General features: G+C 38.3%; 1 protein-coding gene across 3 annotated transcripts; it reads right to left on the bottom strand.

The window, feature by feature from the left end:
- Positions 1–7,408: 7,408 nt before the first annotated feature.
- KLRF2 (killer cell lectin like receptor F2) lies at positions 7,409–23,856 on the bottom strand. 3 transcript variants are annotated; one of them, XM_045464625.1, is made up of 6 exons: positions 23,726–23,856; positions 20,386–20,484; positions 16,440–16,487; positions 11,880–12,028; positions 11,498–11,613; positions 7,409–8,463 (listed from the first exon to the last, which is right to left on the bottom strand). In XM_045464625.1, the coding sequence occupies exons 1-6, from the start codon at positions 23,787–23,789 to the stop codon at positions 8,346–8,348; spliced, it is 594 nt and encodes a 197-aa protein (XP_045320581.1). In that variant the 5' UTR covers positions 23,790–23,856; the 3' UTR covers positions 7,409–8,345. The 3 variants fall into 3 exon arrangements, with proteins under 3 accessions (XP_045320581.1, XP_045320582.1, XP_045320580.1); XM_045464626.1 differs by lacking the exon at positions 16,440–16,487; XM_045464624.1 differs by lacking the exons at positions 16,440–16,487; positions 20,386–20,484; positions 23,726–23,856 and having other exon boundaries at positions 11,880–12,708.
- Positions 23,857–26,185: the final 2,329 nt, after the last annotated feature.

Here is a 26,185-nt window from a genome sequence, read left to right as displayed (position 1 = left end):
TGGAGTCTTGAGTAATCCTTTCTGCCGTCTTCCGTTTTGCTGGACGAAGCCAAAACCCAAACCCACAAATGACTATCACACTTCAGAGTTAAAGGAAAGGCCTAGATAGGCAACATTTACTTCTCACTTGTTATGCTATTGAATACAGAATTTTGTGGGGCGCCTGGGTGGCTCAGTCTGTTAAGCATCTGACTTTGGTTCAGGTCATGATCTCAGTGTTCATGAATTTGAGCTCCGTGTTGGGCACTGTTGACAGATCAGATTCTGGAGCCTGCTTCAGATTGTGTCTCCCTCTCTCTCTGCCTCTCCGCTGCTCATGCTCTGTCTCTCTCAAATATAAATAAACATTAAAAAAAAGAATTTCAGAATCTTGAAAATATTAAACAAAGACACTAAAAACTGTTGAATAAATGAACCTCATCGATTCAAGACGCATAGCTTCCCATGACAAGCCAGGAAGCTTCCACTAAAGAGAACCAAATACGGGATAGAAGGAACATACTTAAAGATCATAAAAGCCATTTATGAAAAGCCCACAGCTAACATCATCCTCAACGGGGAAAAACTGAGAGCTTTTTCCCTGAGATCAGGAACACGACAGGGATGCCCAACTCACCGCTGTTGTTTAACATAGTGCTGGAAGTTCTAGCATCAGCAATCAGACAACAAAAGGAAATCAAAGGCATCAAAATTGGCAAAGATGAAGTCAAGCTTTCGCTCATTGCAGATGACATGATATTATTCATGGAAAATCCGATAGACTCCACCAAAAGTCTGCTAGAATTGATACATGAATTCAGCAAAGTTGCAGGATACAAAATCAATGTACAGAAATCAGTTGCATTCTTATACACTAACAATGAAGCAACAGAAAGACAAATAAAGAAACTGATCCCATTCACAATTGCACCAAGAAGCATAAAATACCTAGGAATAAATCTAACCAAAGATATAAAGGATCTGTATGCTGAAAACTATAGAAAGCTTATGAAGGAAATTGAAGAAGATTTAAAGAAATGGAAAGACATTCCCTGCTCATGGATTGGAAAAATAAATATTGTCAAAATGTCAATACTACCCAAAGCTATCTACACATTCAACGCAATCCCAATCAAAATTGCACCAGCATTCTTCTCGAAACTAGAACAAGCAATCCTAAAATTCATATGGAACCACAAAAGGCCCCGAATAGCCAAAGGAATTTTGAAGAAGAAGACCAAAGCAGGAGGCATCACAATCCCAGACTTTAGCCTCTACTACAAAGCTGTCATCATCAAGACAGCATGGTATTGGCACAAAAACAGACACATAGACCAATGCAATAGAATAGAAACCCCAGAACTAGACCCACAAACGTATGGCCAACTCATCTTTGACAAAGCAGGAAAGAACATCCAATGGAAAAAAGACAGCCTCTTTAACAAATGGTGCTGGGAGAACTGGACAGCAACATGCAGAAGGTTGAAACTAGACCACTTTCTCACACCATTCACAATAATAAACTCAAAATGGATTAAGGACCTGAATGTGAGACAGGAAACCATCAAAACCTTAGAGGAGAAAGCAGGAAAAGACCTCTCTGACCTCAGCCACAGCAATCTCTTCCTCGACACATCCCCAAAGGCAAGGGAATTAAAAGCAAAAGTGAATTACTGGGACCTTATGAAGATAAAAAGCTTCTGCACAGCAAAGGAAACAACCAACAAAACTAAAAGGCAACCAACGGAATGGGAAAAGATATTTGCAAATGACATATCGGACAAAGGGCTAGTATCCAAAATCTATAAAGAGCTCACCAAACTCCACACCCGAAAAACAAATAACCCAGTGAAGAAATGGGCAGAAAACATGAATAGACACTTCTCTAAAGAAGACATCCGGATGGCCAACAGGCACATGAAAAGATGCTCAACGTCGCTCCTCATCAGGGAAATACAAATCAAAACCACACTCAGGTATCACCTCACGCCAGTCAGAGTGGCCAAAATGAACAAATCAGGAGACTATAGATGCTGGAGAGGATGTGGAGAAATGGGAACCCTCTTGCACTGTTGGTGGGAATGCAAATTGGTGCAGCCGCTCTGGAAAGCAGTGTGGAGGTTCCTCAGAAAATTAAAAATAGACCTACCCTATGATCCAGCAATAGCACTGCTAGGAATTTATCCAAGGGATACAGGAGTACTGATGCATAGGGGCACTTGTACCCCAATGTTCATAGCAGCACTCTCAACAATAGCCAAATTATGGAAAGAGCCTAAATGTCCATCAACTGATGAATGGATGAAGATATTGTGGTTTATATACACAATGGAATACTACATGGCAATGAGAAAAAATGAAATATGGCCTTTTGTAGCAACGTGGATGGAACTGGAGAGTGTGATGCTAAGTGAAATAAGCCATACAGAGAAAGACAGATACCATATGGTTTCACTCTTATGTGGATCCTGAGAAACTTGACAGGAACCCATGGGGGAGGGGGAGGAAAAAAGAAAAAAAAAAAAAAGAGGTTAGAGTGGGAGAGAGCCAAAGCATAAGAGACTCTTAAAAACTGAGAACTGAGGGTTGATGGGGGGTGGGAGGGAGGGGAGGGTGGGTGGTGGGTATTGAGGAGGGCACCTTTTGGGATGAGCACTGGGTGTTGTATGGAAACCAATTTGACAATAAATTTCATATATTAATAAAAAAAATAAAATAAAATAAAGAGAACCAAATATAATAATCACAAACAAAGCGATAACCTGTACCTAAAATGATGGTTATAAGCAACTTTAAAAAGATTGATATCAGTAGGCCAGCCAGCATTTACACAGCTTAAAAGATAGACAAATACATGTGCTCTATCTGTGTAAATATTACAAAATATTGACAATGGTAACTCTGGTTTAAAGAAATGTTACAAGAGAAACACCCATGAAAAGACACTTATTTCAATAATATCCTGAAAATAAGGAAAGACCCACCAAGAAGGATCCTAGTTCTATCAATATGAATCACTGATAAATGATCAGAATTATGCATTAAATTGTAAGGCTTTCTCAAAGTAATCTACAGATTGAATGCAATCTCCATCAGAATACAATGGCATTTTTCATAGAACCAGAACAAAGAACCTTATTTGTATGGAATCATAAGAGACCCCAAACAGCCAAAGCAATCTTGAGAAAGAAGAACAAAGCTGGAGGAGGCATACTCCCTGACTTCGAACTACACTGCCAACCTGCAGTAATCCGAACAGAGAAGTTCTGGCACAAAAACACATGGATGAGTGGAATCGAATAGACAGCCCCCAAACAAAAGCCATGCTTCTATGGCCAATTAATCTAGGACTAAGGAGACAAGAATGTACAATGGGGAAAAGACAAGTCTTTCAACAGATGATGTTGGAACGGCTGGACAGCTACATGCCAAAGAAGGAAACTGGACAACTAGCTTACACTATATACAAAAATAAATTCAAAATGAATCAAAGACTTACCGGGGCGCCTGGGTGGCTCAGTCGGTTAAGCGTCCGACTTCGGCTCAGGTCATGATCTCACGGTCCGTGAGTTCGAGCCCTGCGTCGGGCTCTGTGCTGACAGCTCAGAGCCTGGAGCCTGTTTCGGATTCTGTGTCTCCCTCTCTCTCTCTCTGCCCCTCCCTCGTTCATGCTCTGTCTCTCTCTGTCTCAAAAATAAATAAACATTAAAAAAAATTAAAAAAAAAAAAGACTTACCTATAATACCTCAAACCATAGAACTCTTAGAAGAAAACATAGGCAGAAAGCTCTTTGACATTGAATTTTTTTTTTTTTTTGGACCAATCTCCTCAAGCAGAGGCAAGAAAAAGCCAAAATAAACAAATGACATTACTCAAACTAAATAGCTTTTGCACAGTGAAGAAAACCATCAATGAAATGCAAAGACAAATTACTGAATGAGAGACCTTTGGAAACCATACATCTTGTAAGGTTAATATCCAAAAAACATAAAGAACTTCTACAACGTAATATAAAAATGATTAAAAAATGGACCGAATAGAAATTTTCCAAAGACACTCAGATGACCAGCTGGCACATGAAAAGGTGCTCAATATCACTCATCATCAGGAAAATGCAAATCAAAACCACAATGAGATAGCATCTCACACCTGTCAAATTGGCTATGATCAAAAAGAAAAACTAACAACGTAGGAATTATGTTGGCAAGGATGTAGAGAAAAGAGAATCCTTGTACACTGTTGGTGGGAAGGTAAATTGGTGCAGCCACTATGGAAGACAACATGGAGATCCCCCCCCCCCCCCATATTAAAAATAGAACTACCGTATGACTCATCAATTCCACTTTGGGGTATTTTCTGGAAAAAAAACCCCACAATTCAAAGAGATATACGTACCCCTATATTCATTGCAGTATTTACTGTAGCCAAGATATGGAAGGAACTTAAGTGTCCATTGATAGATCAATGAATAAAGGTGTGATATATATATATACTATTACTCCATATATATATATATATATATATATATATATATATATATATGGAACATTACTCACCACATAAAAGAATGAAATCCTGCCGTTTGTGACATGAGTAGACCAGGAGGGTATTATGCTCAGTGAAATAACATGACAGAGAAAGACGTATACCACAACGAGTTCACTTATATATGGAAGAAAAAACACTTTTTTTGTTGTGTCTGCAAAACAGAAACAGACTTATAGATACAGGAAACAAACTGTTGGCTGCTAGATGGGGGAGATATGGGGGGGGCAGGTGAGATAGGTGAAGGAGATTAAGAGGTACAAACTTTCAGTTATAAAATACATAAGTTATGGGGATGTAGTGTACAACATAGGAAATAGAGTCAATAATATTGCAAGAACTCTGCATGGTGACAGATAGTAACTAGACTCATGGGGATCACTTTGTAACGTTCAAAAATATTGTCACTATGATATACACCTGAAACTAATATGATATTGCATGTCAATTATATTTCAATTTAAAAATTACAGAGATTAGACAATAGAATATAAACTAGAAAAATGACATCAAAAGTGACCAAACAATCCAAGGGATACAGGTGTGCTGTTTCAAAGGGACACATGCACCCCCATGTTTATAGCAGCACTATCAACAAGAGCCAAAGTGTGGAAAGAGCCCAAATGTCCATCGATGGATGAATGGATAAAGAGAATGTGGTATATATATACAATAGAGGATTACTCAGCCGTCAAAAAGAATGGCATCTTGCCATTTGCAACTACGTGGATGGAACTGGAGGGTATTATGCTAAGTGAAATTAGTCAGTCAGAGAAAGACAAATATCATATGACTTCACTCATATGAGGACTATAAGACACAGAACAGATGAACATAAGGGAAGGGGGACAAAACAGAAGAGACTCGTAAATATGGAGAATAAACAGGGTTACGGGAGGGGTTGTGGGAGGGGGTGATGGGCTAAATGGGTAAGGGGCACTAAGGAATCTATTCCTGAAATGATTGTTGCACTACATGCTAACTAATTTGGATGTAAATTTTAAAAAAATAAATAAATAAAATAAAAAAAATTTTAAAAAGTGACCAAACAATAAGTTATTAAAAAAAAGAATCAGTTTCCCAAGTAAGGCAAGGAAACAGGATGGGCTTAGGACATATTCCTGAGTGAGGTCATAAAATTCAAATTCTGCAGGGCATTTGAAAGACTATATCAGAACCACCTATGTTACATTAGCTTGAGTTTAAATTCTTGCCTACGTAACTAGGAACTACTATGAGTAACTAGGTAACTATAAATGACTCATAATCTATGAGTGCAAGAAAGAATGTGAATGTAGGCAAAAGATAAACTGTTAGAGTAGAGAGGCTGGGAGAAAAAGAGTATCTACATTACAAACACATTACAAGCATACAAACAAGTTCTCCTCCCACATCTTTAACTGAGGAATACTTCTTCAGTTAGATACAGTTGGAACTTTCTGATAAATTAAAAGGAGGGGCGCCGGGGTGGCTCAGCTGGTTAAGAGTCCGACTCTTGGTTTCAGCTCAGGTCATGATCTCACGGTTCCTGGATTTAAGCCCTGCATCAGGCTCTGTGCTGACAGTGCATAGTCAGCTTGGTATCTATCCTCTGTCTCCCTGTCTCTCTCTACCCCTCCCTGCTCTCCCTCTCTTTCTCGCAAAAATAAATAAACATTTAAAGGGAGATTTAAATGTGAGTCTACTAGTCAATGTTGACCCCAGTACCATATGGGAATACAAATGATTTGGCAAATATCAGCATGTTTTCAAGTATGTTGTCACCAAGAAAAGTGGAAAATAATGAATTTTGGGATGCCATTGTGTATTAAAATTGGATGTATTAAATTCTGGCTCAGTCTAAGTTCCAGTTTTCCTTGATTCATAATACAGGTTTTATTTTTAGTGTTGGTTCTTGGTTACAAATTAATTTTGTAAATTGCTTAGCAAATTAGCATAAGCCATCTCCTTTCTTTCATTTTGATTCACAGTTATTAGGGTATAAATTCTCCATGGCTTATAATTTACTATAGGCATCTTGGAGGAGTTAAGTAACTAACTACCTCACTTACCTGGTGGACACAAACTGTTGCATTTATTTTGAAATAAAAATGTGTTTTATTTTTCACTTTTTATTTGTTTTTATTTTTATTTTTTATTTATTTATTTTTTTTGAGCGAGAGAAAGAGAGCACAAGCAGGGGAGAGGGACAGAGGGAGACGGAGAGAGAGAGAGAGAATCTTAAGCAGGTTCCCTGATGTCAGGGTGGAGCCCCATGCAGGGTGGGGCTCGAACTCAGGAACTGTGAGATCATGACCTGAGATGAAATCAAGACTGAGACACCCAGGTGACCCTACAAATGTGTTTTAAATAAACGAGAGGAAGGGCGCCTCGGTGGTTCAGCTAGTTGAGCATCTGACTTAGGCTCAGGTCATGATCTTGCAGTCAGTGAGTTCTGAGCCCCGTGTAAGGCTCTGTGCTGACAGCTCAGAGCCTGGAGCCTGCTTCGGATTCTGTGTCTCCCTCTCTCTCTCCCTCTGCCCCTCCCTGCTTGTGCTTCATCTCACTCTCAAAAATAAACATTATTATTTTTTTTTAATTTAAAAATAAATAGGGGCGCCTGGGTGGCTCAGTCGGTTGAGTGGCCAACTTCGGCTGAGGTCATGATCTCGCGGTCCGTGAGTTCGAGCCCCGCGTCGGGCTCTGTGCTGACAGCTCAGAGCCTGGAGCCTGTTTCAGATTCTGTGTCTCCCTCTCTCTGACCCTCCCCTGTTCATGCTCTGTCTCTCTCTGTCTCAAAAATGAATAAACGTTAATAAATAAATAAATAAATAAATAAAGAGAGGAAAATAAGAAACTTCAGTTTGCATAGAACTTCAGTTAGAAAAGAAACGGAATGAGATCATTCATAGCATAATAAGTTTAATGTAAATTTGATTAAAGGAAAATAAATTGTGGAATCACGTTGAAAACAAGATTGTGTATTACCTCAAATAGACATCTCATGCTTACAACATCTGAGTACTTTATCACCAGCTGAAAGTTTGTTTTCTTTTTGATAAAAATTGAAAAACAATCTTGGGGAAAAGGCCCACCATGAAGGAAAAAAACGGTATATCTGTCTGCTTAGGCTGTTTCTTCACCAAATGCTCAGGATTTCAAACCCAATAGGGCACAGACAACGAATAAGGCAGGATTACAAGTTGAAATTTAATTATCTTTTTAGACATTGAAACAATAGGAAAGAGTGTTTTCTTGTTTAAAAATAAGTTATATTTCCTTATTTTGAAGTTTATTTCTATATGGAATATTTGAAAATTTTATGTTTGTACTGTGAAAATAGAGACAACAGGCCCAAAATGGAGTCATTCATGCTAAGCACCTGTCATGAAACCAAAACTTAATACCTAATCTAACTGCAGTTTTGATCTCCCCAAGAATACAATCTTAACTGGTCAGTCAAGAATGTTCTGGTCAACCCTAATAAGGCAATCCACCTGATGGCCCATTTTCATGCCCCAAAGAAAGGTGACCTTGCCCCAAATAATCTTTTTATTGTTTCTGATTTCCTTCTGTCACCCCTGTCTGCCTTTAAAAAACCTTTCCTTCTCTGTAGCTCATTGGAGCTCTTTTTTTACTTGCTTGGTGGGATGCTACCTAGTTCACGAATCATTGAATAATGCCAATTATATCTTTAAATTTCCTCAGTCGAATTTTGTTTTTTAATAGTATAGAAAGGAAACAAATTTGCATTCCGCTAAAAAAAAAAAAAAGATAGGCACTATTATCCATATGCATTTGCTTCAAATCTTTGTTTAAATGCATAGATTTGTTTTTGTTGTTCAGACAGCGTCTCTTTGGCAAATGCCATTAAAGTTGGAGTTACAGTCTTCAGAATACACCTGATTTCTTGTTGCGACAGCACAGCTTGTGTGATCCATTGGTCCAATCATGAGAAAACTAGGAGATAAAGCATAGACATTAGAGCATTTCTCTTAAAATAACGGTCCCATTTCTTTTTTTTTAATTTTTTATTTTTAAATTTTTTTTAACGTTTATTTATTTTTGAGACAGAGAGAGATAGAACATGAACGAGGAAGGGTCAGAGAGAGAGGGAGACACAGAATCTGTCAGCACAGAGCCCGACGCGGGGCTAAAACCCACGAACTGCGAGATCGTGACCTGAGCTGAAGTCGGACGCTTAGCCGGCTGAGCCACCCAAGCGCCCCTGTGCTCCCATTTCTTAACGTTTCCTCCAGCCCAACTTGTATAGGCAGCCGAGATGGAATGTTCCAGAGGTTTTAGAATGGACCCTTCTTTTGTGGTCAATGGTTGCATTTGGGCACTCTTGATTTGCATACCCTCCACACCCTCTCTTTTGGGATGTCTCTCTTACCAGAGGAACATTACCACAGAACCTCAAGCCCAAAGATTAGAAGCATCCCTGTCTCTTCCCACCCTCTCACCTTTTCAAATTGCATGTACCAGCAAATTCTGGTATTCTACATCGAGATTGGTCCTTATACCCATTCACTCCCAGCCTAGGCTGCGATTGCCTCTCCCTTGTCTCTGGTCACAGCCTTCCGACTGAACTTCAGTTTCAGTTTTGCTTCCTATCTATTCCTTCTCCACACAGCAAAATAATTTTCTATAAAAGGTAATTAGACGTTAAAATGTAAGTTTTGGGTAATGACCGCAAGGTGATAGATATCTTATACCAATGGGAGTTACAAACAGTAACCCTCGGGGGAAATGGCTTTTAAGTTAAAGTAAAACCTGTTTAGATGACTTAAATTCTTCCTTACCTTCAATAGTATGATGAGGAACATATGTCAAGAGAATATTTTTGGAGAAAACTATTTCCTTACCTATACTTTCTAGTTGCTGGTTAGTGTTTAAAAATAAGAACCAAACACTATTATAACCATCTACATATAGTTTTTCCTTATATAATTAAATGAAAGCTTTTAAAATTATTTTAGAGAGAAGGAGAGCGTGTGTGTGTGAGCGGGTGAGAGGAACAGAGGGAGAAAGAGAGAGAGAGAGAGAGAGAGAGAGAGAGAGAATCTTAAGTAGGCTCCACACTGAGGGTGGAGCCTGTCCCCAGGGCTCGATCTCACAACTTTGAGATTAGGACCTGAGCCGAAATCAAGTTGGACACTTCACCAGTGTCCAACCGAGCCACCCAGGGACCTCTAAATGAAAGCTTTATATAATGCTCCAATAATATGTTGGTTTCCAAAAAAAAAAAAAAAAAAAAAAAAGTCTAGGTATTCCTTACCAATTTTTGTCTTAAGATCGCTAGCAAAGCAGGGCCCAAGAATAAATACTGCTTCATACTTTAGTTTTATGTTCAGGAAAGATGATACTCTATGGAGAATGGAAGTGTCTAGGAGTACATAAATAGCCAGACCAAAATGGCCTATTGCTCCATGGCCTTTGTTTCAAACTTGCCACAAGCCGGGCGCTCTAGTGATGTGTAAAGAAAACAGGGGCGCACAAGGGACAGCGTAAATATGTGTGAGAGTTTTAAAGCACCCTTACATGCATTACCTTCTATTGGTCACACAAGAACATTGTGAGGGAAGCTTTGCTATTCTTTTCATACAGATGAAGAAATTGACGTCAACCAATTGGGAGAACACGCAGGGAGCAAGCTTTCAAATTCACACTTTCTCACTTCTGAGACATTTGTATACATTCTGGTTGCTTTTATTTATAGGGGCATTTGATCTGCGCATTTACTATATACAATAAAAATTATTTTATTTTATTTTTTATTTTTTTTTTCAACGTTAATTTATTTTTGGGACAGAGAGAGACAGAGCATGAACGGGGGAGGGGCAGAGAGAGAGGGAGACACAGAATCGGAAACAGGCTCCAGGCTCTGAGCCATCAGCCCAGAGCCCGACGCGGGGCTCGAACTCACGGACCGCGAGATCGTGACCTGGCTGAAGTCGGACGCTTAACCGACTGCGCCACCCAGGCGCCCCATTATAAAAATTATTTTAAATGAGATTTAACTTGGCTTAAAAATTATAAAGTCGTTATTATTTCCTGACCGTGAAAATTTCCAGACGTCATCGTGAGCACTTGCTAGTCTTGTTTCTCATTAGTGCATGTTAAAAGAAAAAAAAGGGGAGGCAAAAAGAAAGAGAAAAAGGCCTGAAAAAGAGAGATAGGAAAGGAAAAGGGGAGGGGGGAAGAAGAGAGGAAAGGAGGAAGAAATATAAAAAGACTGGAAAGTATGGAAGCTTATTAAAAATACTTGGGGGCACCCGGGTGGCTCAGTTTGTTGAGCACCTGACTTTGGCTCAGGTCAATATCTCACAGCCCATGGGTTCAAGTCCTGCGTCAGGCTCTGTGCTGACAGCTCCGTGCCTGAAACCGGCTTGGGATTCTGTGTCTCCCTCTCTCTGCTCCTTCCCTGCTTGTGCTCTGTGTCTCTCTCTTTCTCTCAAAAATAAATAAACATTTTTAAAAAATTAAAAAAAAAAAACACCTTTGTAGGGGCGCCTGGGTGGCTCAGTCTATTGAGCTTTCAACTATTGATTTCAGCTCAGATCATGATCTCAGGGTTCGTGGGATCGAGCCCGGGTCAGGCTCTGCACTGAGCTCAGAGCCTGCTTGGGATTATTTCTCTCCCCCGCTCTCTGCCCCTCCCCCCTCGAAATAAATAAGTAAACATTTTTAAAAAATACTTTGAAACATACTATCCTATAGGGGAGTCTGTGTGGCTCAGTTGGTTGAGTGTTTGACTCTTGATTTTGGTTCAGGTCATGATCCCACGTTCATTGGATGGAGCCCCATGTTGGGGTCCTTGCTGAGTGGAGCCTGCTTAAAATTCTTTCCCTTTATCCTTCCCAACCACCCCCTACCCCCACCCTATGCTCCCACATGCTCTCTCAAAAACAAAAACAAAAACATAAAAAAGCCTGTCTATAAATAAGGCAACGTGGCTGCCACCATTCTTTCCCCCCAAATAATTACTTACTTGTTTTCTTCCACAAAAAGGTGTTTATTTATCCACATCCATTGTTTTCCTGGGGATGCAATATATAGTCCAATCCAAGCAGGATTTCCAGGTTTTAAACTCTTCTGTATGAACTCCTATCAAGGACATGGTGTATTTATTTATAAATTTATTCAAAAAAATTTCAATGCCCTCTATAGACTAAGGCACTGTGCCAGGCATTGATGGAATGGTAAATAATCATTTATTTCATAAGTGATAGGGTTTTTTTTTAGATAAACAATAGTAATTATATCATGGCTACCGAACGTTCAAAAGCAATGATTGTAAACCACCCACACTTCTTATAACTGCACCTAGAAAGTCTTCCTTGGGTACTTAGATCCTGTTTTTGATTCCTCACCAGCTCTTTCAAACTTTGGATCACCGGTAAATGTGCCTGTAGGTATGCACAATCATGTTGACTCTCATTCCAAGTTTTGGAAGGCATTGAAAACCTGTAGCATTTCCCTTGGTTCAGTAGCCAGTCTTTTGGGCACACATGATTATTTCCTGAAGGAAAATGTAGAGAAAAAATTAGACTCCACCCTGAATAAAGTGTGAATAGTATCCTGTATGATTTAAAGGCAGTTCTATTAACAGAACGAGAATGAGATTGATTCATTAATATGTCTATTTCTGGAACGGGGGCAGGATACTGGGTGAGGAGTTGGGGAGAAAAAAGCACGCGAATTCTGACCCCCACAATTACAGGATACCAATATGTAACATTTTGCTTATTCATAACTAACAGAAGTGAGAGCCTGTTGTTTAAATCTCTCTACTGTCTGGTCTATTTCCTTTTTCTTAAGGTCGTCCTTACAACCTGGATTTCATTTCTATGAGATTACTTACTATTGACATTACTTACATGATTGCACTGGATAGTTTGATCCTCCTGTGCTTTTCATGGACATGGTCTCCCTAGTCTCGAATAGCTTTCTCTTCCTTCTTCTTCATCCAAATTATACTTATATTTTACTGTTCAATTGCATTTCCACCTCAAAAGCAAAGCCTTTAACCAGTCATAATTTCTGCTTCCTATGGCCTAGTCATTTGTGAACATCTCCTTCCTTGTCTTTTATCTGCCTGGAAGGTTGTTGAAGTGACTGTCTTTGACTTTCCTATCATCTAACCCTTCTTAAAAATTTTCTTAATATTTATTTTCGAGAGATAGATAGAGACTGAGCACCAGTGGGGGAGGGGCCAGGGAGGGAGACAAAGAATCAGAAGCAGGCTCCAGGCTCTGAACTGTCAGCACAGAATCTGACACAGGGCTCAAACTCACAGACATCGAGATCATGACTTGAGCTGAAGTTGGCCACGTAACCAACTGAGTCACCCTCGTATAACCCTTTTGATTTAATGGCTGATTTAATTGTTGATCGGTGATGACGGAATTAAATGCCCATACGTTAAAGCATGTCATATTTTTCATTGCTAATATTTTAGTCTGTGATAGATAAGCCTAAATCTTTGTAAAAAAAAAATTATTGTAGGAAATTGAATGTATATTGTCCAGCTAAAATGGAAAATAAAAATAACATCAGGAAACACGACTTAAAGAAAACTATCCAGGAATAGTTTTCTATATATACAACTTTACATATATTCTTAACTCATTAATACATTCTGTACCAGGGCAAGTATTGCCAATCCTGAATAATTACAGTTTTGCCAGAATATTTGAAGACTCAGGATAACTGGAGTCTCACTCAGTTCTACCCGTACATAGTCGTGTGTTTAAAAAGTATAAGATGACCTCAAGTATCCTTTCCAATTTATGATTTGAAAGGGGGCTATCTATTCATTATTATTATTGAGAAAGAGGCATTAGGACTAAGTAATTGCATTACGTGGCGATTGACAAAGTGGTCAATAAAGTACAGTAGAGTTCTACAGCTGTAGAACTACAAAGACCCTCTAAAAATGCTCCAAATGATCAGTGTCAATGTTGAAATATCAAAAAAAAAAAAAAAATGATGCAAAATGTGGATATTAATTGTCGAAAAGAGTTCTTACAGTTAATTCAGATTCAAGTGCCATCTTCTAAAACAAGAAGAGGGGCGCCTGGGTGGCTTGGTCGGTTAAGCGGCCGACTTCGGCTCTGGTCATGATCTCACGGTCCGTGAGCTCGAGCCCCGCGTCGGGCTCTGTGCTGACAGCTCAGAGCCTGAAGCCTGTTTCAGATTCTGTGTCTCCCTCTCTCTGACCCTCCCCCATGCATGCTCTGTCTCTTTCTGTCTCAAAAATAAATAAACATTTAAAAATGATAATAATAAAAAAAATAAAACAAGAAGAAATATCCTAGGGATCAAGATGGAGTAAAACATTTAGTGAGCGACACTTTGTATCAATTCCTGTATCAGATGCTTTACATAATAATAACAACAGACCCATAGAGGCACTATAGTGGACCAGGCAGGTTTCTAAGCACCTAACATACTTGGTTTTTAAAACTACTTGATAAGACAGAGGAACATGTTAAATGGACACGAACATATGAATAAATACCATGGCCATATGAACAGAAAAATCCAGAATATGAGAAATGATACATAACCACAATCCGTTTTTTTTTTCCTAACAAATAAATGACAAAGAAACTATAAAAGGGAGGTAAAGAGGACCTACAGATTAAGTGGCTGAAGAGACATTTTAATCAAATGCCAATTATGGTCTTTGTTCTGAGTCTGATTCTAACAAATCACATGAAAGAAAAAAAGACATTTAATTTAAAAAAAAATTTTTTTTTAATGTTTATTTCTTTTTGAGACAGAGAGAGACAGAGCATGAACGGGGGAGGGGCAGAGAGAGAGGGAGACACAGAATCGGAAGCAGGCTCCAGGCTCTGAGCCATCAGCCCAGAGCCCGACACCGGGCTCCAACTCACGAACCGCGAGATCGTGACCTGAGGTGAAGTCGGACGCTCAATCGACTGAGCCACCCAGGTGCCCCGGCATTTAATTTTTTAAATGCTTATTTATTTTTTCCGAGTGAGAGAGCATGAGTGGGGAGGGGCAGAGAGAAAGGGAAACAGAATCTGAAGCAGACTCCACACTGTCAGCGCAGAGCCAGATGTGAGACTCGGTCTCATGAACCACGAGACCATGACCTGAGCCGAAATCAAGAGTCTGATGCTTAACCAACTGAGCCACCCAGGCGCCCCAAGAAAAAAAAAAAAAAAAAGACAATTTAATGATGATTGGATCGTAGATGATCTTAAGAAGATACCGATGATTTTGTCTTAGGAATTAATGGCAGACAGAAGTCAAACATTCTTAGGGAAATTTTAAAATCTCCCCAAATTCCTGGCGTACCTGCTGTATGAAATTCGCTTTCTTTGGGTGTGAGTCAACTCTCTGAATATGATCGGATATCACTCCCATGATTAAGTTATATCGTAGGATAAGATAAAAGAGTCTTGAAGACTAGAGAAGGATCCCCAATCAGTTGATTTTGAGTAAATGAAGAGATTATCCCATGTGGGCCTGTTTTTTTGTTTTGTTTTGTTTTGTTTTGTTTTGTGCGTGTGTGTGTGTGTGTGTGTGTGTGTGTGTGTGTGTTTATTTTTTTAGAGAGAGGGAGAGACCATCTCAAGCAGGCTCAGCAACAGAGCCCAACGTGGGGCTTGATCTCACAACGCTGAGATCATGACCAGAGTGGAAATCCAGAGTTGAGTGCTCAACCAGCTGGGCCACCCAGGCACCCCCCACCCTGGATGGACCTGATTTCACCAGGTACCAGAGCTCAAGAAGGGGACTGGGCCTTTTCTAAAGAGAAAGGTAATTTCGATTTTCTTCGAAGCATTACGCTTTCACGTCTTGAGGGCAGGTGCAACAGTGACACGATGCACGGAAACGCAGGGGCCTTTTTGGAGACTAGAGCAGCCCTGGGTGACAGGCAGCGAGAGAGCCGTGATCTCAGTCCTACAATTCCAAGTAACTGAATTGTCGCAATAACCACGTGAGTCCACAAGAGGAACCTCAGCTCCGGAAAGGTGTGTGATCTCATCAGCACCTAAACTGTATCCCGTGAGACTCGGAACAGTAGACTGAGTGGAGCCGTGCCCAGGCTCCCCTGGAAAGTGTGAGGTAATTAGTAGCTATTGCCTTAAACTGTTAAGCGAGTGTTAATTTGTTACGCATCCAGAGAAAACTAGCACAGGCTGTGTGGCGATGCCGCGTTTGCGTGTTGCAAAAGGAGCTGGGAACGGTAAAAATCACGTACTGATATATTTAAGCATTAAGCGGCATGATATCTGACAATCGCTTTTAACGGAATCTGGTCTGGAGAAGTGATGACAGGAGGAGACGTAAATAATATTGATTATGTGCCAGTAAATGTTGATGCTGTTTGAAAGGAACATGGAGCTTCATTATAACAAGTCTCTACTTCCACTTTTATTTTCCATCATAAACGAACCTAAGAATATGATAACAGAAAATCGTATGAAATAGCTTTTGTCATCTAATGTGCAGAACAGGCTGGCAAGCTGGAGCCCCAGGGAAGAGACGATATTGCTGTTTGTGTCCAAGAGCAGCCCGGAGGTCAAATTCCCTCTTCCTTTGGGGAACCTTCGTATTTTTTCCTCTTAGGGCCTTCGGTGGATCGGATAAGGCCCACGCACATTGTGGATGGTAATCTGCTTTGCCCAAACTCTACTGATTTATATGCTAATCTCATCTAAAAAGTAATTTCACGGCAACACCTACGCTAGTTTTTGATCAAACATCCGGGTACCAGTATGTGGCCGAGATGACAACCATCACAGTGGGTTTAACCGACGCTACATATTCTATGGTGTAACTATTATATCCCCACTTGAAAGTTGAGAAGACTCGTGGTTAATTTGCCTGAATTCACGTGACCAGTTGGAATCTCTTGATTCAAACATAGAGCAGACAAAAAAAGACAGCATTACCTGCTAGACGGCTGATATTTACTTTCTGGGAGAAATCCTTTTTTTCCTCTGTACTCAGTGCAAAGAAAAAAAAAATACGATGAGAAACATGCGAAAATGAAGAGCCATCTAGGTATGTGAGAATAAAAACAGTGGCACAAAACGGAGACACGCAAATAAAAATTCACTCTCTCTTCTAATCTGCCTCCATTCCTGTCTTTGCCCGCTTTTAACCATATCTTTAGATGCCAATCACAATTCTAAATATTGTGTGCATTCTTAAACCTCGTATCTATTACTCTTTTCTAAATTATTTTCTTCTTATCAATGAATTTTTTAATTAATGCTATTTCTTCTCGGTCCGGACCACCCTCCCCCCTCCCCATCTCCCTTTTACTATATATCAAGTCCCTTCAGTATCTGGTAGCATCATTTGTAGATTGTTTTTGTATAGACTGAAATCATTGCTTTCCAGGAACGTAGAACACCTGATAACCTGAAATGGCTTTTTACCACATTCTTGGGCTGGCTTCAGTCTATCTAAAACCAGCATGCACACACACACACACACACACACACACACCCTCTTTATTTGTTTAAAAATATGCATGGAAAAATTATATTGCTTGATTACTCTTTTTTTAAAGTTAGGTTAAAATCAATTTAGCTCATAACTTTGAAGGCATTGCTACAACAGTGTCCTTTTATGTACATTTAAAACTCCTGGTGCCAATATGTTTCTCTTTGTTTAGGGAGAAAAGCAATTCTTTATGTAAAACTTTAGGGTCATGTCTTTGCCCATGGTGCCCTAAAATATGATGAGGATCTATTTATCTATATCTATCTATCTATCTATCTATCATCTATATCTATCTATCTATCTATCTATCTATCTATCATCTATCTATATCTATCTATCTATATCTATCTATCTATCATCTACCTATTTCTATCTATCCATCCATCTTTCATCTTCTATCTATCTATCATCTATCTATCATCTATCTATCATCTATCTCAACCCATCCATCTATCATCTATCTATCTATATCTATTTGCATATCCTATTCTGAATTTGGTAGGCTTGCATAAGCTGGAAACTCATAGTTTGGGGTTTTGCTTTTGCTCCCCTGAAATTTTTTTAAATGTATTCTTTTATTATTTCACATCTACTTTCCCCCCTATTCTCTTCTTCTGGGAATTTGGTAGAGAGACATTATCTTTCCTAGATGGACAATATTTTGTGTTTTTGTCTCGGATAACTTACAGGTGTTTATATTTATCGATTTTTCTTCTTGATGCTTTTCTGTACACTCCAGGGTATTTTGTTCGCTATCATGAATTTTTAGATAGAAAGAAGACAGGAAATAGCCAAGCTATGTGGAAATCAACACACTGTGCCCCTCTCCCATTCCAGAACCAAAATAAGGGGACACATGCTAATTGCACCAACCACCACTCTCTAAGTGACGAGCCCTAAATTGTTCTGGTGATGTATCTCATTGTTTCTTTTTTTTTAAACTTTATTTATTTTGAGAGAGAGAGAGAAAGAAAGAGAGAGAGAGAGAGAGAGAGCATGCCAGCGGGAAGGGCAGAGAGGGAGGGAGAGAGAGTCCTAAGCAGGCTCCACGGTGCCAGCACAGAACCCGATGTGGGGCTCAAACTCACGAACCGTGAGATCACGACCTGAGCCAAAATCGAGAGTTGGAGGCTTAACTGACTGAGCCACCCAGGCGCCCCTGTATCTCATTGTTTTACAAGGATTTGTTTTTGTTTTTGTTTTTTTATTTTGGCATGCTATAGTAGCAAATGCTACCATGTGAGTGGAGTAAGAGGTTGTCAAGAAACAGTCTGAACGAGCATTCCCTAGAAAGTCTTCTACCTACTTATTTCCCTTTAGACTTCTCTTTACGCTCTGTACTGTCCTTTCTGAAAAGAGTGCTGCCTGGGTTTTGCCGTGAGGAATAATTTCATCTACACTGAACTGTGTGCTGTGTCTTCTCTACACTGATTCTCTCCGTTGATTAATCCAATAGCATTATCCTCTCTGCTTCTCATTTCCCTTCCAATTTTCTACCCTTTCCATTCTTTGTGCCTTTATTAATTTATTCTATTTTGATGTCTTTTACTGTTCTAATCCAGAATCTCAGGAGAGGGCAGATGTATGTATGTATGGTCAATAGTTTGTTTTGAACTGGAGGCCATGGAAAAGATTTTTAAACTGGTAAATTGGAAGCACAAGGGACGCCTGGGTGGCTCGACTGGTTGAGCGTCCAACTTTGGCTCAGGTTATGATCTCACGGTCCGTGAGTTCGAGCCCCGAGTCGGGCTCTGTGCTGACAGCTGGGAGCCCGGAGCCTGCTTCGATTCTGTGTCTCCCTCTCTCTGCCCCTCCCCCACTCATGCTTGCGCTCTCTCTCTCTTTCTCTCAAAAATAAATAAGCATTTAAAACAATTTTTGTAAAGTGTAAGCACAAATTTAATATCACTAAATATCACTAAAACAATATTACTAGAAAAATATATTGTCCCTACTAATATTTCATCAATGAGTCAAATTCTATTCATCTCTTCTCAATAGCATCGTTTTCTAAAGCAATGATTATTGCACCAATTATATTATCATTTATATTCTACAGAAAAGATAACTGAGTTACAAGAGGTCAGTGGTAGCCTATATATACCGTATTTAGTGTCTAACAAAAGACCATTTGTTCCTGAATTTTAAGGACTTAAAAAAACTGATAATTATTACAGTATGCACAATTTCTTAGAATTGCTGGTTAAAAGACAATAATACTACGGACTTATAATTACGGACAATAATACTTATGGACGTATGAAAACCAATATTAATAACCTAATATTGACTCTCAAATAGGCAGAGAATCTCATTTTATTAGTTTGATTTCAATATAAATTTGAACACATTTGAAGGATATGATTGGTTGGCAACTTCGCGGCCAAAATGTTGTGCAAAGTACAGAAAAACTAAATTAATTAGAATTTTCATTTGGTCTTAGAAATAGCTATTTTCCCCCTGCTCTATCAGGAAAAAAAAAAAAAAAACTAATTTAGTCGCCTGATACAAAATAGACTTTTTATTTATTTTTTGTCTCCCTCAGGGAAGTCGCCTTGGAGCTCATCCATATTTAGCCCTCTCCTCTCAAAAACCACCAGTTTATGCTTCCATGTCAGCATTACACATAAAACAGAGCCCCTTTTAGCCCTACATTTTTAAGAACGTTTCAAAGAAAAACAGAAATCCATGTATCGGTCTAGTTGCTTCAAAAAGAACAACTATAGATTATGCACATTAAATATCACTTCAGGAAAAAGAAAAAAACACAGTACAGAGGTACATCTAAAATGGTTTTCAAACAGGTCCTTTGTCTTGTTCAACCATCACATTAATCACATTAGTACATTCAATCATTATCTCTGAAAATAATACCAATGAGCATTTTATAAAAATACATCACTAATTTTTTTATAAAATAAGTTAACTTTTTAGTAACTGCTCTTCATAAGAAAAGATGCCAAACAAATGCTAATTTTATATTTAACTTTCTTAATTTTTTAATTTGAAATAATTTCGAATATGACATATATGGCTGGTCAGTTTAATTTACCAATTTGGGGCTACAATGTGGTGTTGATCTTGATAGTAAGAAGAATTAAAAATCGGGGCACTTGGGTGGCTCAGTCAGTTAAGCGTCCCACTCTTGACTTTGGCTCTGGTCATGATCTCATGGTTCTTGAGACTGAGCCCCATGGCAGGAGTACAGGGAGCCTGCTTGGGATTCTTTCTCTCCCTTTGCCCCTCCCTGGCTTGCACACGCGTGCTCTCTCTCTCTCTCTCTCTCAAAATAAATAAATAAACTTAAAAAAATAAAAAAAATAGAAGAATTAAAAATCAACATTTATGTTCTCAAAGTGTAAAAGTTAATAAAAACTCCATACTCACCCCAAAAGTTCAGGCAAATCAGTGTGATCATGATAATAAGGATCCCAATGCAGCCACATACTAGCATAAGACAATAATACGGTGGATACAGGGAACATTCTGAAATATTGAGTTTTTTTGGTGAATTTTAGAGTTCATTTGATTATTCACTTTATAAATATTTTCCTGTTTATTTTGATTACAAAAATAATCTATGTTCATTTCAGATATGGCACTAAAATTACGATTAATTGAAAATTTGAAATTAAAAAATATTTATAGTCCAGACACAAACAGATGTTACCGTTATTTAATGTGTTGGATTGTATTGTCATTGTCTTGCTTTGTTAATTATTTGGCGATGTTTTTGATGACTTAAAAATGATTTATTAAATTGTATATATTATGTATTAATATCATACACAATTAATAGGTGGAGTGTTATATATATATTTATTTTGCCTATATATAATATTATATATTATATAATATCAATATATTACATATAGAATAATTGATTCTATATAAAATAATTCTAGATATAATATATATAATGTTATAATGTTATAAATGGAATTGTTTTTATTAATTTTATTGTTGGATTTTTTATTGTCAAGTGTATATATGTTATATGTATTATTTAATTTTTATCACAACATGATTTTTGTCTATTTCTGCCCTATTTTATTTTTTACTTTTTTTAAGTTTATTTTTATGTAGTATTTATTTTAATGATGCACTGTTAGAAATAAGAGAAGGAAAAAAAAAAAACATGTACTGAAGTTCTATTATGAACCAATCACGGTACTGGTGATATTCATGCTATTTCACTCTTACATATGCTATGTAGTATTTTCCTGGCTTGACTTTTCAGACAAGAATCTGTGTCAACCTAAAGCATCGTAGATCTTTAATTAAAGGTACTTGTATAGAAATTATGCCATAGTACTCCGCTGGATCAGAGTTGGGAGGAGTGGTCTCTTTACACAGGAGATAACAGGGAGCATCCAAAGACATTAAACAGGGATATTTGTTATTATTGTCCTTCAGTATTATCCACTGTCTTCCACATCTGAGCACTTTTGAGTAAGTTAGATATATACACCCTTTCCACAAACAAAATCCTTTTACATGCAGATATCATTGGAACAGTATCTCAAACTGGCCATTCTAGCCCATTTGGCATCTGGATGGCCAAAGAGAAAGTCGAATAATTTGATATTCAGATAATTATTCCCAGTTTCATCAGCTTATAAACAAGCACTTAGTTCCATAACCTTGGTTGTACATTTCACAAATAATCTGTCCTCTAAGTCATAATAAAAAGTGCTATTTCTCAAATCTGGGTAATACGTGTACGTTTTACTTTCATTTTTATGGACTTAGTGCATCTGATTATATGTACAATACACACAGAATGTCCTGTATGCAGTAAAACTTCCGAAATTTATGAAACAATTGTCGGCATTACAGAATAAATCCAGAATACGTTTCTTTTTTTTCCCTTAGCCTATGGGTATTTTTTCTACTTAAGCAAAAGTGAAGAGACCTCTACTGAGCTGAAAGTACTCAAAATACATTTCTGCAATTTTATGAGACACCCGTCCTAGGCATACAGATCTGCAGTTAACTGGTTCCTTATTTGCTAGACAGGGAAATTTTAAACTCATTCCCAAATACTATAGCTATAAATTAAAACATGATTTTTTTATATATAAGCCAAAATATAGATGTTATATAAAGCCAGGTGAACAGAGAGCTGAGTGCATAGCATGGATTGCCCTGGCCCATTCTGGAATCACTCAACTGGGTGCCATTGGCCTACGTGGGGTAATAGTAAGAAATCACTCTGAAACCTGTTTTTGCTCCTGCAAGAGCACTATTGTGTTATTTGTATCTGCTTTGTGATGGGAAACTTTTCTTTTTGTTTTTAGTACCAAGATTAATCATATGTCTTAAGTATAGGTGTAACTCTGATGCAAGCTGAATAATTAGCAAGGTTTTTCTTATCAAAACAAAGAAGCTTAGAAACAAACTTACGACAAGCATAAACATGCTTATATGACATAGTTTTTACTTGATTGCGGGTCTCATTTATGTTTCCAGCCCTATCCTTCTTTCACTCATAATTTAAATGTATGTTTATTTCATATTTTATGTACTTATACTCAGATTTCATATATTTTTACTTATTTTATTCCAAGAATTATTTATTCCATTGAACTAGAAATTCAAAAAAACCTAGTAGTTTGGTTTAACACCCACATAAGCAATCACAAGATAGATCTGCTTTATTATAAGTGAAAATTATGGATTTAAGAAGACAAAAGATTTTCCGCAAGGTGGTCCACTTAGTCTTTGGGCTTTGGGGTCCAGTTTAGTCAACTTGACTCCAATGGTCCTATTTTTTACTACATCAAAGTGAGTTACTGGTGAAAAAGGAAGTATTTGCGTCAAAATTGAAACTACGAGAAAGACCCTAAGCCTTCAGATGATGAGAAAAGTATCATGTTTTTGAAAAAAAAAAAAACACAAAACTTAAATTTGCGAGATGGAAACTGTAATAGTACATAAAGATATTCAATAGAAGTCCACATGGCAGAGCTGTGGTTGTGACCAGTAATTCCAAATCCCTGGCCCATGTCATCCCTGCTTGGATCACGGCTATTTCAACACGATCATTATATAAATTCATTTTAGACAGACTGCACTTAGACGTCAATATGTTATTTCTTAAACTTACCTAGAGAACCTGAGACAGATCTGAAAACAAGGATATGCAAAAGCAAACCTTGACCCAAATATAGCAGCCCTAAGTAGTGAGGGTTAGTTTTATTTTGCCCTTCTCTCATTTCCAATGGACTATCCTGCCAATCTTATGGATCTTTTGTGAAGATTAAAAAATACAATATGTATACATAAAAATGCTTTTTATGCTGTAGAACACTATAGAACCATCCCCATCATTAGCACTGGATCTTTACCTTGCCCATGTATCATGTATCTTCATATAGATACCATACCCAAATAGCTTCCAAATAACTGATATTTTGTGAGACGTATAATTTCTGTAAAAATACTATTTTTGACCTTTTACCTGAAAGTTACACTTTCTTTTTCTTATGCTATAACATTGGGGGGATTATACATTATTCTATTAGCATTTAGGCCCCATGGCTACAAAAACACTGCCTTTTTATTTTTCAGGCTTTCATGAGCCTAAATAACCTATCTTAGACAGTTTTTAAGTCCAAGAACATAGTTAATTTTAACTCTTTAAAATATTCAAAAATAAGAATCTTCCTAAGAGAATAATTCAATTTTAAGCTGCAGTCTGAATGGGGGGAGACAATCTTCCTACCTTTAGAGCTGGATTTGAAACGATTCTTGGAATCCAGGACCATATAGCCATCTTCATTATCCATCTCCTAAATGTGATAATACTCAGAAAATGATATAAGGACAATGGAGAATAGCCTTAGCCTTAGATATTTCTCCTAGACACAACTGAAAGGAAGTCCAAAAATACTCAAACTTTACTCAGGCATGGCTGTTGAAAACCACACAGGATGTGTTGGTAAAATACAAATGGATAGCCACGTTAATTTCCGGCTGAAGTTCTGTGTCCTCCAGGTAAACGTGGCTATTTTATTTCATTTTTTTCAACAGATATTTATCCTACATTTACCATGTACCAGTCACTTGTCTGCAAAGTAGTAGGAACATAACAGTGAACAAGACAGATATGCTTCCTACCCTCATGTCCTTTATATTCTAGTAAAAGAAAAAAAAAATGAAATAAACCAAGTACATACCAAATAAAAGAACAGTGTCTAGCTAGTTAAGAATAAAAAAATTTAAATAAAAAAAAATTTTAAATGGTCATTTTGCTATTTGGAAGCGTATAAAATGCTAATAGAAGCAAGTAGAGGAGACAAGAGGGCTTGCGTGAGGCAAAACAGGAAAATAATAGATCAATCAGCCTCAAATTGTTGGGAACAAGAATTACTATGAATACAATAACGTCAGAAATGATTTCCAGAAAAATTCCTCGCAAACAGATTTTTCCCTCAGTGAGTGTGGTGGTCAATTTTATGTGTCTGTGTGCCTGGGCTATGGGGCGGCCAAGTATTTGGTCGAACATTCTGAGTGTTTTTGTGAAGGTGGTTTTGGATGAGACCCGCGCTTAGAGCAGCAGACTCTGAGGAAAGCAGATCGCCTTCTATGAGGAAGGTGGAACTCATCCAATCATTTGAAGGCCTGACTAGAACCAAAAGACTGGCCTCCTCTGAGCAAGATATTCTCCAGCAGTCCATTGTGTGTTCCTGCTTCATCTGCAACATTGGCTTTTCCTAGGTTCTACAGCAGATGACCGTAGCAGTTTATATTTTGGAATCCTCCAGTCTTGTCGAAGATCATCTGATCTGCCGATTTACCCCTCCTGCTCTTCCCTATACGAGCCTGACATGTAGTTGCTCTTGTTTCAGGGGCCTTATTATGAAGCAAATTTCATCCTCCTCCAGCATCAGCCCACACTAACCTTCTGGCACCAGTTTAAAGAAAATCAACTCATTTAAATCATCTATGACTTCCCAGATGCTAATTGCACTACATATATCTCGTATATTATCTTTTTTTTAATTTGAGAAAGAAAGAGAGAGAGACAGAGATTGAGCATAGGAGCAAGGAGAGAGGGGCAGAGAGAGAGAGAGAGAGAGAGAGAGAGAGAGAGAATCTTAAGCAGTCTCCATGCTCAGTGTTGAGTCCAAGGCAGGGCTCTATCCCACGACCCTAGGATCATGACCTGAGCTGAAATCAGGAGTTGGACTCTCAACGGACTGAGCCACGCAGGCACCCCTCAGCCCTTATCTTATCAGAAACTCAGAATTATGAAACTTTTGAAAGAGAAAATCCCTTCTGTTTGAAACAGTCTTCTCAATTTTGTGATACTACATTCTTCTGGTATTTCTTTCATCTTCTCTGACAGCTTCTTTTTTGAGGCAGATTTCTCTTTCTTTCATTGACAATATACTGTTAAATTCCCCACCATCCTAAATAATTTCCTCTCCTCATTCCACTTCCTCCTCAAGAAACTCTTATTCGTAACCATGGCCTAAATTAGTACCCATTTTTCAGCTTACCACTGAAACTTCCTTTGGGCTACATATAATACATCCAACTGATTTCTTAGTCTCGATGGCTCAAAACAAGTATTTCTAAACTTGAATGATGATTCGCTCCCCCAAACTGGTACTCATTCAGGGTTTCCTACGGCACTATATTTCACTGCTATCTAACCAGCTGTGAAAAAAGCTGTTACTCCATTCTTCAGCCCTAATTCAAGTAAGCACCAAGTCCCGCAGATTTTGCTCCTGAAATATTTCTCTAATCTATTTACTTCTCTCCATCTCGATAGCCTTCTCATAGTACAAGGTACCTTCATCCCAGGCCTCCAATATTTCAATGACCTCCATATGAGTCTTCAGGCATTCAGTGTCGTCCCCTCGGGGACCCAGCGTCTGTTTTCCTTTCTTCAGCCAGCCAAATCTTTGATAAACTTATTCAGCTTCCTATCATCTCTTATTAGCTCTTTCAGTGAATACAAATTGCTTGGCGTGAACTATAAGCACGGTAGTGTTCAGCAGTGTTTTCATTTCAAGGCCCTGCTTTCTTCCCCCAACCCCACATAAGGACATCATCTATACTATTCATGGATTCACCTTCTCTCCAAGAGTAGCTGTAGCTGCCCTTGACCAGATCCAGGCACAGCCATTTCAAGACATTTAACACTAAACACATTAATTATTGTGTCCATCATTTT

This window comes from Leopardus geoffroyi, chromosome B4, assembly GCF_018350155.1.
Source record: "Leopardus geoffroyi isolate Oge1 chromosome B4, O.geoffroyi_Oge1_pat1.0, whole genome shotgun sequence".
In the NCBI taxonomy this organism is placed as follows: Eukaryota; Metazoa; Chordata; class Mammalia; order Carnivora; family Felidae; genus Leopardus; species Leopardus geoffroyi.
The sequence above is the reverse complement of the archived record's forward strand: the minus strand, read 5'-3'. Positions and strand labels throughout refer to the sequence as shown.